General features: G+C 39.4%; 3 protein-coding genes across 4 annotated transcripts in view; 2 read left to right on the top strand and 1 right to left on the bottom strand.

The window, feature by feature from the left end:
* The first annotated feature begins 11 nt into the window (after nt 1-11).
* armc7 (armadillo repeat containing 7) lies at nt 12-3,183 on the top strand. 2 transcript variants are annotated; one of them, XM_014983979.2, is made up of 4 exons: nt 12-390; nt 926-1,069; nt 1,926-2,200; nt 2,317-3,183. In XM_014983979.2, the coding sequence occupies exons 1-4, from the start codon at nt 312-314 to the stop codon at nt 2,350-2,352; spliced, it is 534 nt and encodes a 177-aa protein (XP_014839465.1). In that variant the 5' UTR covers nt 12-311; the 3' UTR covers nt 2,353-3,183. The 2 variants fall into 2 exon arrangements, with proteins under 2 accessions (XP_014839465.1, XP_014839464.1); XM_014983978.2 differs by having other exon boundaries at nt 14-390; nt 1,926-3,183.
* Nucleotides 3,184-4,180: 997 nt separating this feature from the next.
* The window catches only part of acsf2 (acyl-CoA synthetase family member 2), a 28,508-nt gene continuing 11,197 nt past the window's right edge, over nt 4,181-21,491 (bottom strand). The window contains exons 7-16 of the mRNA XM_014983976.2: nt 21,251-21,346; nt 19,669-19,820; nt 17,183-17,274; nt 17,013-17,089; nt 8,027-8,134; nt 7,763-7,914; nt 7,516-7,657; nt 5,959-6,069; nt 5,805-5,873; nt 4,181-4,791 (exon numbers count right to left, since the gene is read on the bottom strand). Of these exons, the coding sequence (XP_014839462.2) occupies nt 4,744-4,791; nt 5,805-5,873; nt 5,959-6,069; nt 7,516-7,657; nt 7,763-7,914; nt 8,027-8,134; nt 17,013-17,089; nt 17,183-17,274; nt 19,669-19,820; nt 21,251-21,346 (1,047 nt within the window). The 3' untranslated portion in view covers nt 4,181-4,743. The remainder of the gene's footprint in view (nt 4,792-5,804; nt 5,874-5,958; nt 6,070-7,515; nt 7,658-7,762; nt 7,915-8,026; nt 8,135-17,012; nt 17,090-17,182; nt 17,275-19,668; nt 19,821-21,250; nt 21,347-21,491) is intronic.
* Nucleotides 9,423-16,855, top strand: chad (chondroadherin). Its single transcript, XM_014983977.2, has 4 exons — nt 9,423-10,869; nt 12,779-12,942; nt 14,904-15,082; nt 15,599-16,855. Exons 1-3 carry the CDS (start codon nt 10,090-10,092, stop codon nt 15,064-15,066), a joined length of 1,107 nt encoding a protein of 368 aa, XP_014839463.1. The 5' UTR covers nt 9,423-10,089; the 3' UTR covers nt 15,067-15,082; nt 15,599-16,855.

Below are 21,491 nucleotides of genomic sequence, written 5' to 3'. Positions count from 1 at the left end.
CCAATAAATAGAGGTGGAACTCTGTTCTCCGACACTGTTCCCAGATTTGATCTCTTATTTTCGATGTGCCTAGAACGCAGCATTAAATTTGCGATTTTGGGCTCATTTCTTTGGGGGAACCAGAGTAGAAACAACACCTGGAAAACCCGGAACTGTTTTTTCACTCGTTCGTTTCATCGAACACATTTCAGAGACGGACGACTGAAAACAACTAACGTCAGTAAAAGTAATGTGGTAAACCTGTGCTTGAAGACAGATTAATCGGAGGCTGACTTGCATAAAGCGACCAAAGTGAAGCCGGAAGCTGAAATATGAGCTCCACAGAAGCACCGGAGCGGTTTGAATATTTACAATCTCTTGTCACTGAATTTCAGGACACGGACAGTGAAGGTGACGAATTTTAATTGATCTCTAATGACTTTTGTTTATATAAAGCCTCTTCTTTTATGGCCAAAATGTTTTATTTCTGGGGGGAAACAAGTATAAATATTTTTTACATTCAAGGTTCCTGCTTATGTGAGATTGGGCTGCGGAGGAAACGGATCTAGCAGGAAAACTCAGCAGTGGAATGGTTTAGATTAGATTAGATTAAACCACGTTCATATGTTATAATGGGATAGTAATAGGATAGATGGAATAATCTTGGACTGAAATTTATTTATTATTATGACTCATTTTAATTAAATAACTTATTTTTATTAATTAAAATAATAGTTTTTTTATTATTAAAAAAAACAGAAATGTTGTAGAAAATGTCTTCACTGCTTTGCGATTCATATTTTAAGGGGATATTACCAACAATTTGTCAGAATCTCACAAAGCTATATCATCAAACAGCGCCTCCTTCTGGTGTAAATTAAAACAACACAGTATATCAGCGGTATTGATTTAATTTTTTTTTTTTGCCTTATTTTTCCTTTATTAGAGGCCAAAGAGCAAGTTCTGGCCAACCTCGCCAACTTTGCGTACGACCCAAAGAACATGGAGTATCTGCGGGAGCTGCAGGTGCCCGACCTCTTCCTGGACATGCTGACCGAGGAGAACCAGAACTTTGTGGAGTTTGGGATGGGTAAGTGTTTAAGTTCATTAAAAAAAAGAAAGAAATATTTCATGACATTCATATATTAATATCTCTTTTTGAAATCGTTCAGAAATAGTGAATTGGTACAATCCTCATTACATCCACCATATTAGTAACCTGCCTGTCTTTTTTGTAGTTTCGGCCCTGGACTTCTCCACAGATTCTTAAATAAAGTGAAACTAGTGAGCAGTAGACAATATGGATATTTAATATCTATTCTTTAGTACTGCAATGCTTCCTAACGCTTTAGAAGAAATATTTTTAATCTCTCTTTTCCATCATTATGTTTTTACTTAATCAGTTTCCATTTATCCTTTTTATATCTCACATGTATAGTCTTTCAGTTTCCAAGTAAAGTAAAATAAATGCTGCAAATCATTTCCAGAGCAGAAAATATTAATATCTTCAGCAAAAATGTACCAGTTTCAATGCTACAGGTATGTTGCACATGTGAATACCTATAAAATCCAACAGTGTACCTGGACTAAAGTTTTGTGTTTTTTATGTTTTTCTCTTTTCCACTCTGGCCACGAGCTTCCTTAGGAGGAGGGATTGCTGCAAAAATAAAATCTTCATGCAGTTAGTGTAGTTCTATGGGTGCATTTTGATTAATCGCCACCATAACTGGAATTAGACTGTCCAGTATTACATCTATGTTAGTCTGGATTGTGACTTATTGATTGAAATATGTCTGATTGACTCGTATTGGTATTTATCTGATTTCTTGTGCACTTCTGTAAATAAATCGGAAGATCTGAGATATTTGTCACAACTATTGCTGCCGTACAAACACAATGAACTGAACTAAAATCCAAAGATAACCTTCGTCCTTCTGTGCTCTCAGGGGGGCTCTGTAACCTCAGCATGGACCCCGAGTGTAGAGAGGTCATCCTGCAGAGTGGCGGCATCAGCCTGGTCACAAATTGCCTGTCCAACCGGCGGGAAGAGACCGTCCTGTCGGCCGTCACCACCCTCATGAACCTCGCCACGCCCGCGACCCGTCCCCAGATCTCCGAGCCGGGAATCCTGCAGTGCATGCTGCGCTTCTCCCTGGCAGAGAGCCCCCGCCTGCGCAACCTGGCGGCCGTGTTCCTGCAGGAGTGCTGCAGCGAGGAGCAGGTGAGGCAGGCCCAGCAGCAGACGGAGGGACGGCAGACTGCTGTTGGGATCCCGTTGCCCAAAGAATGAGGACTCAGTTTGGCTCTTTGTGCCTAAAACAAGCTTCCCCCTCTCAGAGGCGTTTCTGCATCCTGGGGGTTTTGCTTCTTTAGCCCCAGTGATGCAGTCCTGGCGTGATGCTGTGGGAAAACGCTCCCCAGGCTCCTGGACGAGGGCGAGGTCAGGGTCGTCTCCCGGCCACTCTGGCTCCTTCACACCGAAGTGGAGAAAACCCCAGGGAGAGCCGGTGTTTGTGTGCAGGGTGGAGCAGGAAAAGGACAAAAACAGTTACCTCAAACTTGCTCATTTAGGTGTAATAGCACTGCTGTGATCTGTCCACATGGTGTTTTCAGATTATTAATTTTATAAGTGAAAACCAGAGTGAATCCTCTGGAGAAAGAATGAACTTTAAAGACAAGAACGTAGAGACGCACAAATCAGAGATCAGAATCAGACAGTCGTGGCTTGATCAGTGGTCAGCAGATCAAAAAGTGAAAAAATGTTTATTTTTCTTCCTTCTCGTTAAATGCATCAAATCTAAGAATTCTCAGTTTATTAATGCAAAAACGATCAGAATATGTGATGCTGTTTTTGGAGGTTCGATGACATCAAGAAAGAGGGCAGGGGATTGCATTGTTTCATTTTGTGTTTTCCAAACAAACAACCTGCTGAAAATGTATTTTCATTTTGTTTGTGAAATCTGTTTTAGCCAGGAACAGCATGAACTTTGTTGGGTTTAAGGGTTAATGAATGAACATACAGTGGAATAAAATTATTTATTCCTCCGCTCTGAAAAAAATTGATTTGAGCAGTTGTGAATTACAGACATGTTATGTTCTTCACTAGGAGTTTGTAAAGTTGGAGTCACAAATATGTAAGAAAGCATGAATTTTATAAATATTGTAAAAGATAAACGGGGCAAAATAAAAACACGTGGGTCGATATTTTGGCTGTTGATCCTAATTGTTGCTTTAACATTAAGTGACTGTAAAACGTCTTGCACAACAACAATCACTTACATTTTTACTTTTTGGGTCAGAAGCTGTAAAGTTCAGAAACCGCTGGTCTACACGGTTATTATTCACAAGGAGAGTCGAAATATGTTCCAGAACAGCAAACTGACAAAATTACTGCTTTAGTAAAGGTGATCAGTCACACCAATTACTTTAGTTTTTCCACACTCAGTTTGGGTGGTACTTGTTTTTCATTACATGAAGACAGTTTAAAATCTGTTGTGTGATTTTTATACACTTACAGTTAGATTAAAATAATTTCAGAACATGATAAAGACCGTCTCAGCTTTAAAACCTTAAATTTAAAAGCATGTTAATGTATATTGCTGCAAAATTTAAATAACCTGATCAGCAGAAGGGAAGATATTCCTGTTATTGAGAAAAAGTAAGGGACAAATAGTTTTTTATGTATATATATATTAACTTCGCAAATAAGTTTCAAGAATAAAATCTTGTCTAAACTGACTGGATGCTGGGATTTTACCTTCTGCTAAATGTTAAAACCCCGCAAAAATCTTTGGCGGCCACTTCAGCCAACGTTCCTTCCTCTTGGCTGTTTCTGTAAGAATAAAACGTCCTGAAACATTTAATGGAACCTGAAGTATGTGAAATAAAATAACAGAAAAATAAAAGAAGGAAAGCAAACGTTGAGGTTCCTCCTTTAAAAGCCAAAAGCCAACGTTTGTTTTAGGAGCCATTTCTGGGCCGAATCCTTCGGGTCTAGACAGCCGCCGACACCCGACCCTGCAGCCCGCACATGTCGTCCAGGCAGGAAATTCTTTACGGCTTTCAGCATGTCTGGCATGTTGGCTCATTTTCTACATTTTTAATCAGAGCGAGCGGCGTGTGGAGGGCCGGAGAGGCGTGCACCTGCTGCCGGGATGAAGAAAAACGCCTCCGTTCTTCCCGTAAAAGAGGAACACCCAGGTCTGGCTTCAATGGAGTTTATTTCAAGTTGAGATTAAAGATAATAATAATAATAATAATAATAATTAAAAAAAATGGAAGTTTTGTAGCTGCTGGGAAAAAACTGAGCAGACCAACAATTTGTCCGCACACATCAGCCTCACAGGACGGTCAGAGCAGAACTGTTAAAAAGAAAATGGAATCACATTTGAGTGCTAAAATCACATTTTATGTTCCGTCTTGATTCCTCTGTCGCTTTCAACCTGGATCTGAGTCTGTACATGTTTGCAGAGTAAATTGCGCCCTTGTCGTAACGTTTTATAAAATGGATTAATGCCTTTTTCTTGTAAGAGCTTAAATACCTGACCCACTAATCACAGTTTAAAGATCCCTGCCCATCGCTGGTCTGCTTACGGATTACACCGTCTGCCAGAGAAACTTCTCCAGACATTTTATCTTGTTCTGATGGCCGGTTGGCTTAATCCAAATTGTAGTTTATGCTATACAATTCATATACAGTTTAAGTACTGGAAACAGTAATTGAATTCTCTCCGTTCAGGAGAGAAGTCTGTCATTTCCTCTGATTCAGCTCAGCTGCTTCTCGGCCTCTTCACGTAGCTTTTGCTTCTGGATCTGAGTAAAAAACAAAAAAAAGACAGAAGAGGAAACAATTTTTAAATCTACAAACTGTGAAACTGTGTTCGATCTCCGGATCCCGGTAGAGGAGAATATCATCCAAAAGTTTTTTTCTTTTCAACAAAAAAAAAAAAAAAAAAAAAAGGAGCTGCTGGTCAAAGATGTTTGGGTTTTCTTTGGCTAAGAAAATCTGAATATTACATTGCCAACCCATTAGAAAAATAGATTTAGGCTACACAAATATTATCTTACATGGTATAATTCTCTATCCAAGGACATTGACAAAGTTCAGAGGAAGAAAAAAGTGAAGTTGAAAAGATGTATAAGCAACAGGGATGAGTTCAGAATCAAAATGATAAATATGAGTTGTTTTTTTGAAGAGCCGTTGTGTTTTACATTTTAAATAACTTTTTGAGAAACCCATGGAGTCAACTTAATTGAAAGTAATGTTTTGATACATCAATACAAATAAAAAAAATAAAAAAATTGGGTGCGTTTTCCAAAACTCCCTCTTTCAGAATAAAAATGTAGTGACTGATTTTTCTACTAGTCCATGTTTTTGTATTTGTTATACAAAAATATATCTAAAAAATCATATATATATGTATATATATATATATATATATATATATATATATATATATATATATATATATATATATATATATATATATATATATATATTATATTATTGTGTATATAAAGTGTACACAATAAAGACAGCATCTTTTCTATCTTTTCTAACTTCTGCTTCAGATGTGAGAACATGAATCCGCTGCGTTGCCTTGTCTTTCCTGTGCAGTTGGACTTGATGGCTTTCAAAGGAGTCCTAAGTTTAGGGTCTGAATTAATCTGACTGTTTAATGAGGCCAGAGGGACGCCGAGTGCGTGCAGACGGCCTTCTAAATCTGGATCCGTTTTCACTCTGGCTGCAACATGTTTGCAATTAACCACAAATTGAAAGCTGTGGATTTGGGGAAAGAAAGAAAAAAAGCCCATAAAAGCATCACCTTTCCAGTAACGGTGAGTGGGAAGCTGGTCAAAAAGAGGATGTAGCGAGGAATCTTGAAGTGGGCGATCTGGAAGAAGTGAAAACCGGGAGATGATGAGCAGAGCAGCTCTGGCAGAGGAAGGAGAGCAGAAACGAAAACGAAATGAAGCCACCTGTCCTTTGCAGTATGCTCTGATCTCCTCTGCTGTGCACTCCTGGCCGTCCACCAGTTTGATGCAGGCACAGACCTCTTCACCCATTCGAGGATCTTTGACTCCAACCACCTAGCAGCCAGGAAACAAAATAAATACCGAAGGTTATCGGTCATCAGTGTGTGGAGCTGAATGTTGAAAATAAAGGAGAATAGAAGCATGAAACTAAACTGAAGTTGTTAAAGTTTCTGATCTAGATTGGTAATATTAATTATCTTCATGTTATGGTTAAGCAGGGGTGAAAGTAGTTCGGTTTGTTTTACCTTTGTTTACCTTTCTCATGGCGCTTTACAGCCGCTGTAATTTCTGAACATTCAATAAACGACAAACTTGGACTAATTACCTCGTTCTTTGTGAGTATTTGTCATTTACAACAAACATCAAACACGGTAAATATGTTTCATTAAGTATTTAACAAACAAATGGCTTTACGGCGATAATTACGTGAAATTAAATTAATTGTCTAATAAAAAATAGTTTGGTGCTGTCGGGCTCAGAGTCTGAGAGGCTTTTCCTTTATCAAACTTTTTTTTGCCTCTTATTTAGTGGAAATATTGATGTTGATGAGATTTTCTCCAAAATAATAACCTTTTTCAATCTTTATAGCTCCACTGTTGAATATGAGGCTTTAATATTCACAAATAACATTGAAATAAAATCCAGTCCAACATCTGGTTTGAGGTGATTCCTCTGGAACCTGTTGGAGGAAAAATACCCCAACTTCAGAAGATTTCCTTTTAACTCATCAGAGCTCTGTGGTTCCTCCTATCAGTATGAGAGTCGGGGTGAGGAGGCGCCATGTTAGGAAGAGGAGAATAGAAGCATCCTGTTTGTGCTGCAGGATCTTCAGAACAAACAGGTCATGATGCTAGGCTGCTGATTATCCCTCTGTCTGGACACAGGATCAATATAAACAGTTTAAAAGCTAAAATGAACGGTTATATGCCAGACATAGAAAACTGGGATGCACTCCATGCTACCCAACTTTTGTCCCTTCACAAAATTTTAATCTATATATATATATATATATATATTTTTTTTTTTTTCTTTTTTTTTTCATAGTACCCCCAAGAATTTAAAACTACTTTCACCCCTGAGGTTTTGGAGTGTAAACACTAACATTCGTAATATAAATCCAGATTAAACAATGACTAAAACAAACTATAATGAGGCCAAGAAGACCAAGAAGAACTTTTAAAGAAAAAGCAGATGGATAATAATTATAGGTTTTTGTTGGCAAGATGTTTATCTGCATTTTCCTAAAGATGTTATAAAGACGAACAGCTCTGAAAAGAGTTTTGATAGGTTTATAAATTTATATAAATAAAAAAAACATTGAAAATGTTTTTTTATATATATAAATCAAAGACTTATTGATTTATTGAACACTATTTCGTTTCAAGGAAAGAAGGGTATTAATGGTTTCCAGCATTATCCAAAATTTACTCCGATATGAACGTAGAATCCGTTCTGTCGTTCCCGTTTGTGGCCACAGATGGCGCCGTTACGCCCACCCACCTGTGCCTCCTTCACTTTGGGATGCGTGTGGAGGAACTGTTCGATCTCTGCCGGGTAAATGTTCTCTCCTCCTCGGATGATCATGTCTTTAATCCTGCCGTCGATCTTGCAGTAGCCGTAGGCATCTAGGCTGCCGATGTCTCTGCAGGGAAGAACGCCGAGGAAACCAACAAACAAAACGTGCTTTTAATAAAAAGTTTAAAAAATGATGGCTTGCATGTGGTTATTTTTACATCTTAGGACTCACCCAGTTCTGTACCAGCCATCTTTAGAGATGCACTCCTCCGTTTTAGCCTGTTCGGACCAGTACTCCAGCATCACGCAGTATCCTCGGACCATTATCTCCCCTTTCATCCCCAGAGGCATAATCTGGCCAGTTGTAGGGTTTACTATTTTAGCCTGAGGGGGGAAAAAAGATACATATTCAATCTGGAAACAAGATTCTCACCTCACAGAAAAATAACCTTACATGTGTGTTTTTTAAATTTATTTGAGAATCGTGTCGATATACCTCCACGTGGTCCACGATGTAGCCAACCGTCTCACACTTCCTCTCCATGTTGTCCAGGGGACAGCCGAGGAACGTCACTGGGCTGTTCTCCGTGGTGCCGTATCCAATCTGTCGACGACAACAACACCAGAAAAAGAAAGCAGGAAGATGAGTCAGTGGAGAAGGAGAGGATTAAAGAAAGCAGGTTGTTGATTTTTTTAAATCAGCGTCTATAAAGAGTTTCGGTTTTGATTGTCTGCAGAGTTTCGTTTGTTTCTCTCAGCCAACCAACCAGAGATTCGTCATTTCTGAGGCAACAGGAAGCTGAAATATTTATTTTAAACTATTCTAGACTGTTAATTGGATTGACAGTTAATTTGTACTGAATTATTGAAACAGGATTTGGTTTAAAACAACTTAGTTGAATTGGTTTAAATATGGCCTAAAGCGTTGGGAAATGTAGCCATCAAATTCAAACCAACGGGTTCTGAATCTACGGGATTCATACCCCACGCCATTCAAAATGTTTAAAATGAATTGTTTTGGAGTTATTGCAATAAACTGAATATTCTTTTCTCCCAGCTGAATATTTCAGACTGCGGAAACATTATTTTCACGACAACTTGAAATGAAAAAATGAGGTTAAGGATATGTGGCTACGTGTCCTCCTTTAAACTTCACGCCCAGTTGTTTATCGTTTCACGACTTTCTGCACAACTTGCTGTTCTTTAACAAGGAGTAACAACAGAGGACAATTACAAACACAAGATCGTCTCCTACAGGACGCTGTGGAAGATGCATATTTTGGCAAAACCTTCTTGTTGTTACTGTATCCATATTTAAAAATGTCAGTAGTTTATTCATCTTAGAGTTGTGAAGAGTCTTGGTTGCAGATATCTGCTCTACTACGAATAAAAGGAGCGTGTTTAAGCTCCTTTTATTCGCCACGTTCCATCCAGCCCGCCCGGTTTTATAGTGGGTAAGTTGGTGTTTGCCTCCGGCAGGAATGTTTTCTTCTCCATTCAGCTGATTATCAAAAAAAAAAAAAAAAGAAAACACAGGCGAATCCTCCATCACCAGCAGGAAAGTTTAAACTGAGCAATAAATGTCAGGCTCTCTCAGATGAAACTGTGGTGAGTCTTCACCTGCCAAACCTCTAAAAAAGAAAAAAAAATCAAGATTCACAATAAAATGTTAGATTTGTTAGGTAAACACTAGATTTTTCTTCTTTTTTTTAAATGGGTGGGACCATAAAATACATGCAGCTGAAGCCAAACCATCCTCCAACCTGAGCCAGTCACATCCTGCCAGAAACGGCTCCAAATTACATAAACCGCTCCATCTTCTGCACTGAGGTTTAACTGGAAATCTCCATTACATAACGCCGCTGTCAGTTTTCAGAAGCAACAATGCACACAGGAATGCAAAGTGGGATTTAAAGTTTTCACGCCCGTGATGATGGAATTTTGCTCCTTTTTTTTTTCGTTCCTTTTCTTTTTTGCAAATGACTTGCATCTTGCTTCCATGCCAGCCATCTGGAGACTATTACAGGTTATAAAACAGCTGCGCAGGAGTGGCTCCTTTTTCCTGCCGCCGCAGACTGAAAAACAAAACAATAGCGAAGTCTGGGAGCGTGCACAGAACCAAACTGACCTCATGCCACGTTGTCAAACGTTCACCTGGAGCCTCTGACGGGGGAAAAAAAATTAAAATACGATTGGTGCTTGTTGCGTTTTGTTGGGACGTGCGTCCGCCGTGGTGCGCTGGACGTCAGGACGCTCCTTGCTGCAGAGAGGAGACGTCGACGGCGCTCTGTGAGGGTTAAATTCTCACTGACACTTGACTTCCATGTGCAGACCTCTCACTTTAACCCTCCTCATTTTTTCCCTCCTCAAGTAAATGTTATAAATAGCGCTGTGTGCTCGGCTCATCGGCAATCCTCCTCTCACCTTTTGCTCACTCCTCCTCTCTGTTTTCCTCACAGCAAAACCCACGCTCTGTTGTAGCTTCTCCTAACTGCTCCCGTCGAGGTTTTTTTTTTTTTTTCTTTTTTGGTGAAAGTTGCTCTGACGGAGGCCATCAGAATGCGCTCTGCATCCTGCGTGCTCTTGTTGGGAAGCTGCATCCTCCTGGGACTCCCGGGAGTCCAGAGCCAATGCCCGAGCCCGTGCCACTGCCACGGAGACCTGCAGCACGTCATCTGTGACGGCGTGGGGCTGAAGAAGATCCCCCAGGTTTCGGAGGCCACCCGTCTGCTCAACCTGCAGAGGAACAACCTGGGCACCGTCCCCTCGATGGCCTTCAGCGAAAGCAAGGGTCTCGTTTCTCTGCACATGCAACACTGCCAGATACGAGAGATCGAGTCCCAGGCCTTCAAGGGACTGAAGAAGCTCGTCTACCTCTACTTGTCCAACAACAAGATCAGCACCATCAAGTCGGGCGCCTTCGAGGACCTCAACATGCTCACCTACCTGTACCTGGAGGGGAACCAGCTGAGCGAGCTGACCAAGGGGCTCTTCTCCCCCATGATCAACCTCTTCGTTCTGCAGCTCAACAACAACAGGCTGCGCGAGCTCCAGCCAGGGACCTTCGCGGGCGCCAAGGACCTACGCTGGCTGCACATGAGCGGGAACGAGCTGACGACGCTGCACCCGGGGTCTCTGGACGAAGTGGAGAACCTCGCCATCCTTCACCTGGACAGGAACCGGCTGTCCGCCTATCCAAGCGCCGCCATGAGCAAACTGCGAGTGGTGGAGGAGCTCACGCTGGGAAAGAACCCCATGAGGACGATCCCAGACAACGCCTTCCAGAGTTTTGGTCGCTACATGGAGAAACTACACCTGGACGACATGGGCTTGGAGAAGGTAAGACCCGTTTACTTCATGGTTTAGAGAATCGATCTGTGATCAAAAAAAAAAAAAAAAAAAAACTACAGGAAAAGGATCTGGGTGAAAAGTACATCTAAAAGTGTCTTTTTTGTAATTTTACACTCATTTTGGCCTGCTTTAAATGCTTTAGAAGGAAGTTGAACGTTTAAGTTGGGAAAAATAAATCGGCAAGTTTCTATAAAAAGACGACAAGAAATCAGAATAACAGATTTTGATGAAAAATTGAATTATATAACATCACAACACATCAATGTGCTGTCATTTTTACCCCAACTTAATTAGTATAAAATTGACTGAGTCAGTTTGCTTTTGGTATCTACTTCCATTGAGCACTTTAAACCTGGGGTGTCCAACGTACGGCCCAGGGGCCACATGTGGCCCCTGGACTCATTTTGCGTGTCCCCCAACTACAATTAAAAAATGACAAGCCTGCCAGCACAAGTGTCTGATGCTGATGGAGACTTTTGTTTTTAATTAGGGCAAAATGATTACGAACAAATTAAAATCTGAACAAAACAGAAAATATTTGATATAACTGAAAATATTCATGCTTTCAAAACCACACTTTTTACATTTGATTTAATTTCATATTAACACATATATTCAGTGACTCTTACTCTTTTACTCAGAAATAGGCTTTGAGGCAACCAAATTTGAAATTTGAATTTGTTTAATTTATAAAAGATGAGGAAATAGAGAAAAAAACGATCCAAAAAGTGACTCAAATCTTGTTCTTATGGCGTTTTTATTTTCCCCAAAACAAGCCCTTCAAAAATGTGAAGCAAAATCCTTTTTGATTTTTGGGTATAATGTTACTTACATAACCCATTCTCACAAAAAGTCTAACTACTTTGTTTGTTTCATTACATTTTTGTATGTTGAGCAGCTAAAAAGAAGAAAAAGCCATAATATAAATTACTTGTGAATCTCAATTGTTTTAGAAATCATAATCTGTTTGGGTCTCAAGTATTTCTGTTCCTGTTCACCAGGCTGCCAATGTACAGTATGAGCTCTTATTCAGACACTCGTTCATCTGACACTTGAGGTTAAGACAATATTTGAGCGTAACTGTGCCAATGAAATGAGGCGCTCAAAGGGAGAACATCAGTAAAATAAGCTTCTCACGCTGCGACGGTGTGAAACCAGGTGGAAGCAGCGGGGGCTGGAAGCAGATTCAGATACTTTTTTTTTTTTTTTTTTTACCCAAATGCGGGTATTTTTAGAGTGTTTTTGTTTGCAGGATGTCGGCCAAGCATATCTGGTTCTAATTATTACACAAGCAATATTTTCAGCAGCGTGTGTTTTGCGCTCCGGCTGGAAGGGCTGGATCACAGGTAAACAGAGGCAGGGTGCTCCACGGTGCATGAAGGGGAGTATTTTTAGCCCCCTGAATGGACAACAGTCTCTTTGGGAGCCATGCTGGCAGAGGAGCGGCCCAAAAATGGAGGCGGCAGAGGGAGCAAAACAGCTCTGCCATGATGGAAATCTTCCATCTTTTTCCAAAACACCAGTGGAAATTTCCGAATGGCCTCATCTCTTCCAGCCCAAGACGAAACAAGCTTTTACAGAGCGGCCTCGTCTTCCTCCTCGTGGAGACGAACTCCACGCAGGCCGGTTCAGCTCGCACCTCTCTGAAGGTTTTAGCACCTTCACAGATGCCTACGAAGCTGAAGGTAAAGGAAGGAGGCCAGTAAATGTCAGTGTTTACATATATAAGGGGTGAAGGAGAAAGGATGAGAAGAGGCTTTCATTCCAGAAAAAAAGCAAACACCCATCGCCTTCAGCACGCAATCCGTTTTGTGATAAAGTTCAAGACAAACGAGCCTGACATTTGAGCTGAGATAAACTAACCGATTGATTCTCCTTTTTTTTTTTTTTTTTCTAGCTATCTGCTGATGCATTTAATGGCGTGACAGCACTTAAGTTCCTTTATCTGGACAACAACAACCTGAAGTCTTTGCCCAGCACTATGCAGCTAAACGTCGACACCAACATGACCCTCTTCAACAACCCCTGGACCTGCTCATGCCAGCTAGCGCCACTACGCAAGTAAGAGACGAAACACAAAGGTTGTTTCTAAGGTCTAATAAGTTAATCACTTAGAATCGCCGTGTTATCCCAAGAAAAATTAGTTTATGAAACCTAGAGCCACTGGCTACATTCATGACATTTAAGTGGCAATGGCATTGGCAAAAACATTCTCCTCCTCAACCGTATTGAGTATGAGTATGTTTTATAGCTCCCTTTTCCCCTTTATCATGCTGATGTACAGGAAACATACTGCATTCTGCCAAATGTGCTTAAGAGTCTATAATTAATGCCAAACAGCATAAAGACACCAGCGTCACAGAAAGATGATTTTAACAGTCTACAATAAATCCTTTCAATGACCTTAGAGGATGGGCCAAGCAAGAGTTACAAGTGTCAACCTGATAAATTGTTAACACTTTATTTGACGGGGTGCGCATAAGACTTACATGACGTCGTCATAAACGTGATATAACACCTGTTATGAACATGAAGGAGTCTTTATGACTGTTGTCATGATGTGTCATGTGGTAAATAATGACACTTTTAATACAAAGTTGTTCTAAATGTTGCACTGAAAGTCCATTAATAGTGCCAACTTTGCATTAAAGTGTCAATATTTATAAAATAATACAAAGTTGGAACTTCTAGTGGACTTTCAATGCACCTTTTAAAGCAACTTTGCATTAAAAGTGTCATTATTTACCGAATGAGACTTTATGATACCAGTCAGACATTCATAAAGACTCTTTCATGTTCATATCAGATGTTATATCATGTTTATGACAGCGTCGTGTCAGTTTTATGCCCACCATGTCAAATAAAGTGTTACCGATAAAATTTTCTTAGCTTTAGGTGTCTGAAGTTATACCTGCAGAAATTAGCTTCAGGTAACTACAGCCTTGGACTAGTGATCATGACTACAGCACAGGGTTAGATTCAAGCATCTATAGCACTGGTTTAGCTTAAGGGGTAATCAGAACTGTTACCTTTATGTGCACCTAATTTACGACAAGCGCTGGTCTGAAGGACGTTGGTGAAAACTAAAGGACCTGTTGGAGAAGGCCAGCAGTAACTGACCTCATGCTGAAGGGACTCATGAACCCACTACAGCTTCTGTGGCTCTTGGAGGCAAAAAAGAAACAATTTATGACATAGGAAGAGAAAAATTAGGAAGGAAACGAACCTGGGTTCTTAGGAGGAGAAATTTCAGGGTGTTCGAAGGACATGAGGGGAGGTCTGAGTCCATTACCATGGTAGACATCTGTGGCAGCTAGACATTTTGGTACCGTTTTAATGCCATATGGAGGACTAAAACACAGAGTCATACACCAGGACAGTGGTCCCAATCTTTAAGAAATGCAACAGGACAGAGTATCCCACCTACTGAGGGATTCACAGTCTCAGACTCTCAGATATCGCTCTTACGCATTGGAAAAGACCCGACTGATTCTCAAACGTCTCATTCAGGAAGTGTTAGTCAAACTCTTAAAGAAAAGCCACTCATCTTCAGTCTTGTTATCATGACTGAAGATAAAAGCATGACTTCTCCACAACTTCACATCAAGAAGTTGAAGAAGTTGTGGAGAAGAGGATAACTCTCAGGAACGTGTTCTTTTGTTTTGTTTTACAAATGGTGTGGTTCTATTAGCCTCTTGCATGGCCCCGGATTGACTCACTCTTGGGTGTTAGCCATCAGTGATGAGACTCAGCTGTATTACACTTCATTCCTTAAGTGGACCAACTTTCATTGTAGATCAAATTTCTCTCTCCACTTCTGCTGGTACAAATTAAACCCAAAAAGTATTTGGATTTTCCAATCTAAATAATACCAACGCAGTACATGGCAGCCAGCAAGAAACACAAACTGTTTAAGGAATTTTAGTCCTTCATAAAGACGCGTCCCCAAGCTCCCATCAATACAAGAGTCTCAGTTTCTGCTTGTTGAATTAAAAGTCATCCTTTTTTATTTCTGCTTTCAGGTGGATGGACTCCCGCCAAAATGAAACGGATGCAATTTGTGAATCCCCTCCTCCACAGAAAGGCATACAAATCAGAAAAAGCACCGCTTTCAAGCGCTGTAAGAGCGAAAAGAACAATAAGGGCAAGAAGACAAAGAAATCTCGGACTGGTCGACGTCAGTAAACTGTCAGCTGATCAGGTATCCAACAACTAACAAGCCGTATATCTAAAAGGAGTCTTGGGCAAGAACTGTTTTTTATTCATGCATCGTGAAAGAAAAATACATTTAAAAATGTAGCACTCTACTTAGCATGTTGCATACAGAACTTTATAAATGGTTCTGTTGCTTTTAAATGGGATGACTAAGTCGGTGTGGAGTAATAAAAACACTTTTATGCTGGAGAAATGTTCAACCCAAACATTGAGTTGAACAGTAATTTTGATACATCCACCATTTTTTGTAAGTCCTGGAGACGTATTTCTGTTTTTATCCTTCAAAATATCGAAATCACATTCCTGCAAAGTGTCTGGATGTGGTTTTTGGGTAGCTCATATTTAGCTTCACACATTTGTGTTCAACACTTTTCTTTCCTGACTCCCTTCTGTCTGCGTTGGCCCCAGGATGCAGTAAACCGCGTCCAGGTCACGAGGCGTAAAACTGTTTAATCTGGCAGCAGGTTTTTGATTTTTGTCATGTCTGTCTCTCCCTCTGCAGGAGGCACAGAGAAGGAGCCTGTCCAGGTGACCGGCTGCAGCAAAAGCAACACTTACCGACTCTGCTTTGAGACTGTTGTAAAGGAAAAGCGTTACGCTTTATGCTACACAAAAAACATACGTTTTTCTTTATATCATTTATATCAAAGACTGAATAATAATGTGGACGCAGCAAACGAAGGAGCAGGAGGCAACCAGAACAGAAAAGTGAGATGTTTTAATTCTTCATGACGCGGCGGAGATCTTGATTTGATTGAAGTAACTCTAAAGATTTAGTTTTTATCTACGACTGTTGATCAGGCTTCAGAAAAGACCCAGAACATTGAACTGTGGTGCCTTCCAAAAGGTATTCACATCCCTTAAACCTTAAACTACGATGTGTTCAGTGGGATTTTAAGCAATAAACTAACACAAAGGAGTGCATAACGGTTAAGAGGAAGGAGAGTGTGCACGTTTTGACTTATTTAATCAAATCTGAAAAGTGTGGCATGGTATTTAGCCCCCATAAGTCAACACTTTCCAGAAGGTCTTTTGGGGTTTATCTTAATGTTTTTTTTACATCCGGGGACTAAAACATTTGCCCATTCTTCTTTGCAAAACAGCTCAATGTCACTCAGACTGGATGAAGAGCAATAAATCATCCGTTTTCAAGTGATGCCACAAATTCTCAATTTAACTTAGGTCTGAACTTTGACTAGGCCATTCTAACACATACATATGCATTGATTTAAACACATTCTAGTTGCATGTTTAAGGTTGTTGTCCAGCAGCTGAACTTTTGCCTTTATTTCAAGTCTTTTACAGCCTCTAGCAGGTTTTTTTTTCCAGGTTGGTCCTCTGACCAGCTTAAAACAAAATGATCCATTCTCCCCCTTCCTCTTCAAATGTATGAACCGCTTTATGTTGGTTTATCTAAAATCCCAGCTGAAATTTGTAGTTGTAATGTGACAAAATGTGTGGAAGTTTAAGATTAAAGTGTACGAACACTTCTACGAGGCGTCGTACGTCCAAAACGACACAAGAACAAGTGATTCAGAAATTATTTGTCTTTTCTGTGTCCTTCGTTATAAAAGTGTAACAGGGTATATTTTTCTTCCCACTGTGTGCAACAAGAGGACAAATGTAAGATTTCTATGATTTTATTTTCTTTCTACTAAAATATGTTTGCTCATTTATTGTATATTCTGTGTGTTTATATTTCACTTTTGGACATGATGATAACTGTTCACATCCAATAAACCCTTTTTTAAAAAGTAAATATTGTTGTGTTTGTCCTCACTGCTCAAGTTTGTCCTTTGTCTCCCTCTTGTGTTGGAAAGCTGAACTACACTTTTAAGTCATTGGATTTGAAGGTTTTGCGATTTCATAGCTACTTGTTTGTGTTCATTAAGGACTGTTTGTGAAAATGTACTCACCGTCATTTCTTTGATGCCCATTTGAAGCACCACTTTCTTCACCAGCTCTGGGGGGCACGGCGAGCCAGCCATGAGGCCTGCAGGGAAAAATAAGGGGAAAAACTAATCAATGCAAACAAATAGATAAAAAACAAATAGAAACAAAAATGATATCCACCTGTTTTTCTTACCTCCCTCTACGGTTGACAAATCATATTTAGCCAAATCCGGCTGGTTAAGCATGTCAACATACATGGTGGGAGTCCCGTAGATGTATGTGCATCTGACAGATAAAAACAACAAAATACCTTTTGAGAAAGAAACATAGAAGCAGAACTATCCAATTAATGGTCTTTTTGTTTGTTTGTTTTTTAAATGGGAATTTATTTCAATAAAAAACCTCATATTTTAACATGAAGTGTATTTGTGTGAAAATATATTGGGCTGCAGCTATGGGGGAATTTTCCTGCCATAATTCGAGAGCACACATTTTCATTTTGAACGCAGGACTTCATGTCTTTCTTCTCAAAACGTGTAACGCTTGTACTCAAAACTTCTGCTCTATTTCAAATACTCACTGTGCTCTCTCAAACCTTTCTCCTCGTACTCAAAACTCGTCTCTCTGCTGCTCACTTACGAAACATTTTCTGCTCACGCTTGGAACAAAAAGTACTGTCGCCTGGCAACCTCTCAGCCAATAGAATGCAAATGTTTGTTTCCTTCTATCTAGTGGGTGTGCCTGCGCTCCCTCCCTCCCACCTCTGTCCCCCCGCCCGACCAATGACGAGCCAGAATTTGAAGTAGCAAGGGTTGCCATGGCAACTGATGAGCATTGATCGACAGCAAAAGACAGGATTTTCAGACACAAAATGTAATCAAAACTCCTTCTGTAGTAAAGTAATAAATTATCTTTCCAACAATACTGTGATTGTTGAAAAGATCTGTAGTCTGTAGTGTTAAATAATACAAACAGCTGAAATACAACAAAGAAGCTGTTCGGTATATTCACATTCCACCAGCGAAATGTTGTTGACTTTAAATGTATTTTCTTACATTTAAAGTCAATGTTTTCAAAATTACTTAATGATTTTTACAGTTGTTTTGAAGCTGGACTCATCACGATCCTATGGGAGTTTTAGTTGTTTTATTGTCCTGCTTTGTGTGCATAAAATATATGCAGTTTGGTTGTTGTTGTTCCTCCAGTCTCTTGGGAAAATAGTTGAGCCTTTCTGTCTGAAATTTGCAGGTCTGGAAGCTTTTACATGTTTAAACGCGCAAGTCAAATTCCTGTGGCGAGATTGCTGAATGCAGCATAATAACAAAACCAGATGTTGGTCAAAAAAGAAAGAAAGCTTTTCGGTGAGGATCCAGTGACTGAAGGAACAGAATGGCAGCCATTTTTAATATCTATGAGGTTTTTAAGACTTAAATAAGCTCAAAGTGATTAAAAGGAATGTATGTTTTCTACAGCATGTCTAGATGTGGCTGCAGTTTACTGTCTGGTTGTTGTGAAGGAGCGAGAGAGAGCAAGACTTTTAACAGAAAATAAGAAGTCTGAACTGATTATGAAAGTTGCAGCATTTTATCTGTTCGAGCTTTTAATATCTGTCCAGATTTGAAAATGACGGCAGCAGAAATCTCACAGTTAAGGCCAGGATCTAAAGTCTGCAGTGTTTGCAATGATAACTCTGTTTACTATTCGTGAACCTTTTATCCACCATCTTATTTTCCCCCCTTTCTTTATTGAAGTCTAATTTTACTGTTAGTTTTAAATAAGCTTCTTTGCGTTACTAGTTTTAATTTTTAAAATAGTCAAATTAGACTGTATGAGCTATTAAAGGGCCTGTAAATTTTACTTTTCTTTTTAAGCGTAACAGGAAGATTTTTCTTGCCCCTTCAAATCAATTTGAAATAAAAAATAAACCCAAGATGCTAAGCACAGGTTAAAATGACATCTCAGCTACATTCAGGCTTGGTTTTAAAATAGTAAAATTCAGTTTTACTGCTACAGTTTTCACTTTAACCATAATATAAATAATTAATTAGGAAGGTGTGAATTTCTTTCTTATACTGCAGTTCTCAAAGTTTGTAAAACTGAGTATTTTCTTCATCAGAAGAAAAAATTAATCAGATTTACAGACAGGGCAAATACAGAAGTTAAGCACACATTTAAAGGAGTTGTTTTTTTTTTCTCTACTTCCTGCTTGCAAAACAAAGCTGAACAAGTTTCTTAATCTTTTCCTAAATCTATGAAACCAGATTTCTCTTATCCAAATGGCTATGCAAAAGAGAATAAAGCCTACATATTATTAAGGTTTCAAATCCTGAGACCCAACACAAGCAGCAAGTCTGTTAAAACCGTTAATCGCTTGTAAACGTAGTAAATTTCCAGAGTGATTAATGTGTGTGGCAAGGTGTCACTTTACTCTGTGGTGAGCAAATATGAGCCGCGCAAAAACCGGTTTGTTCACCTGTGAACAAATGTAGTGGATTACTCCCAGGTATTTTCATTTCAACAGGATTAAAACCAAAGAAAGCTCTAAAAAAATTAACAGTGGCCCACCAGTACAGGTTACTCAATTGTTAGAAGTAATTAGATCCAAGCAGACCACCGATGCTATTCATGGTTCAGATCCGACGCTTTGTGTGTAATTTAATTGGTGGTTTCTGGAATTACCTCTCACTCTGCATTGCGTCGAGATTGGCCTTTCCGCTGTACCCTGCAGAGGGAAACACCAGGGTGAGGCCGTGCACGGCCATAGCAATCCCTCCACCAACAGAGCCGAAGCAGTGGTACAGAGGCACTGGCACGCAGACACGGGTGTGGGGCTGCAGATGCAAAATACACAAGTAAATCCACACTGTTGGAAGGTCTGGTTATTTTCCTCTAAATGGTTCCACATTTGTAAGGAAATGCAATTCTGGGTTGAGCCAATAATCCCTTTCCCCAATAACACAATCCTGATACTGATCTTTGTTTAGCGTTACTTACTGGATTGGATGGTTGGTGTTTGTGGAAGCAAGAAATATTGCCAATTTAACAAATATATTAATTTAACATTTAATTTGCTAAATGAGGTCAGTGGAGGCTGCTTTTGGATTTACTGTTTCTTTGGGAATTGCTCAGTCTGACTTTGGGGGCGGGGAATTAAATGGGACTTTGCCTCCAGACGAACATTGATAGTCGTTTTAAACGCTTACAACTCCAGATTGTGACAGACTTCAAATCATTTGGGTATAACCCCATTTCTCTTCCTACACTGAAACTTTACATTTGTAATGCTATTGTTAATGGTTTTCCACCATGGCATTGTGTTAAACCACACCAGTTTCGACCTCTATAAAAATAAACTCCTGAGCTTATAGAGGTGGACAATCTGTGTATAATCTGTTGTTTTTTTAATTATATATAACACCTGACCTTCACTTTCCCTTTTAAATCCTGTAAAAGGGGCAAGAGTGGACGTAGATTTCAAAGCAGCTTGAATCTGGGGGTTGTTTTTGTTTGCATAAAATTATATTTAAAGGATTTTAGGAAAAGCTAAAGAGCTGATGTTGGAAAAATGAGTTTAATTATGATAGTTTTAATGCAAGCTTTAACTTTAGCGCATGTTGAAATATTAGACTGATCCTGATTGTTTTAAGTAGACCTCAATTTAGGTTAGATTTAGGCTCATAGTTTAATCAATATATAACTTAATCAGTAGAACATTTTTCTTAGATATAATGATCACGATTTGATTAAAATTAGCCTAGTCAGTAGTTTTTTTTTATAGTAGATCACCTCCTTAAGAATCTATAAATAATATATTAATTTGAAAATGTTTTAGTTCATTGTAACCAAAGAAGTTGAAAACTAATCAGAAAATGTTGAGTGTAGCAGATGTTTTGGTATTGAAACTGCTCGTGCCTGTTTTATAAGAGTTTGAAGATATTATATGAAACGTGCCAACGGTGACTGTTGTCTCTGTGGTTTCACTTTTACACACGACATTAATGGACCTGGGGAGGCGAGATAACAACGAGCAACAGGCAGAGAATATCTCGTTTCTCAACACTGACCATTCCTGTTATTTTCTGATGCATAAATTGCAGGTAAAAGCAGTGTAATCTTTCCAACAATGTTGTCTACCAAGACGACTTGCATTTACTTTGCTTTCCATGTTGAGTTTAAAAATGAAATAACTGAGTCATACTTGTGGACACAAAACTGTTTATAAAATGCTGGCCTGATTACATCCATGATGGCTCATTCTCACCTTCCAGGTGTACCCGACTCTTTTCCCAACAAAGTAGGCATTGTTGATGATGTTGTGATGTGAAAGAGTGGCACCTTTCGGAGCTCCTGTGGTACCCTGAAAACAGAAATGCTATTAGCAAATTATTGCTTTTATAAGTTCAAGAGAAAATACACAAACATTTCTCTGATTGGTTGATAGCCTCCTTACTGCTATGAAAACATGAACCCAGCAGACGTTTGGGCAACTGAATTAAAAAAAA

This window comes from Poecilia mexicana, unplaced genomic scaffold (assembly GCF_051168715.1).
Source record: "Poecilia mexicana isolate PSO_F unplaced genomic scaffold, ASM5116871v1 scaffold_19, whole genome shotgun sequence".
NCBI lineage: Eukaryota > Metazoa > Chordata > Actinopteri > Cyprinodontiformes > Poeciliidae > Poecilia > Poecilia mexicana.
The sequence above is the reverse complement of the archived record's forward strand: the minus strand, read 5'-3'. Positions and strand labels throughout refer to the sequence as shown.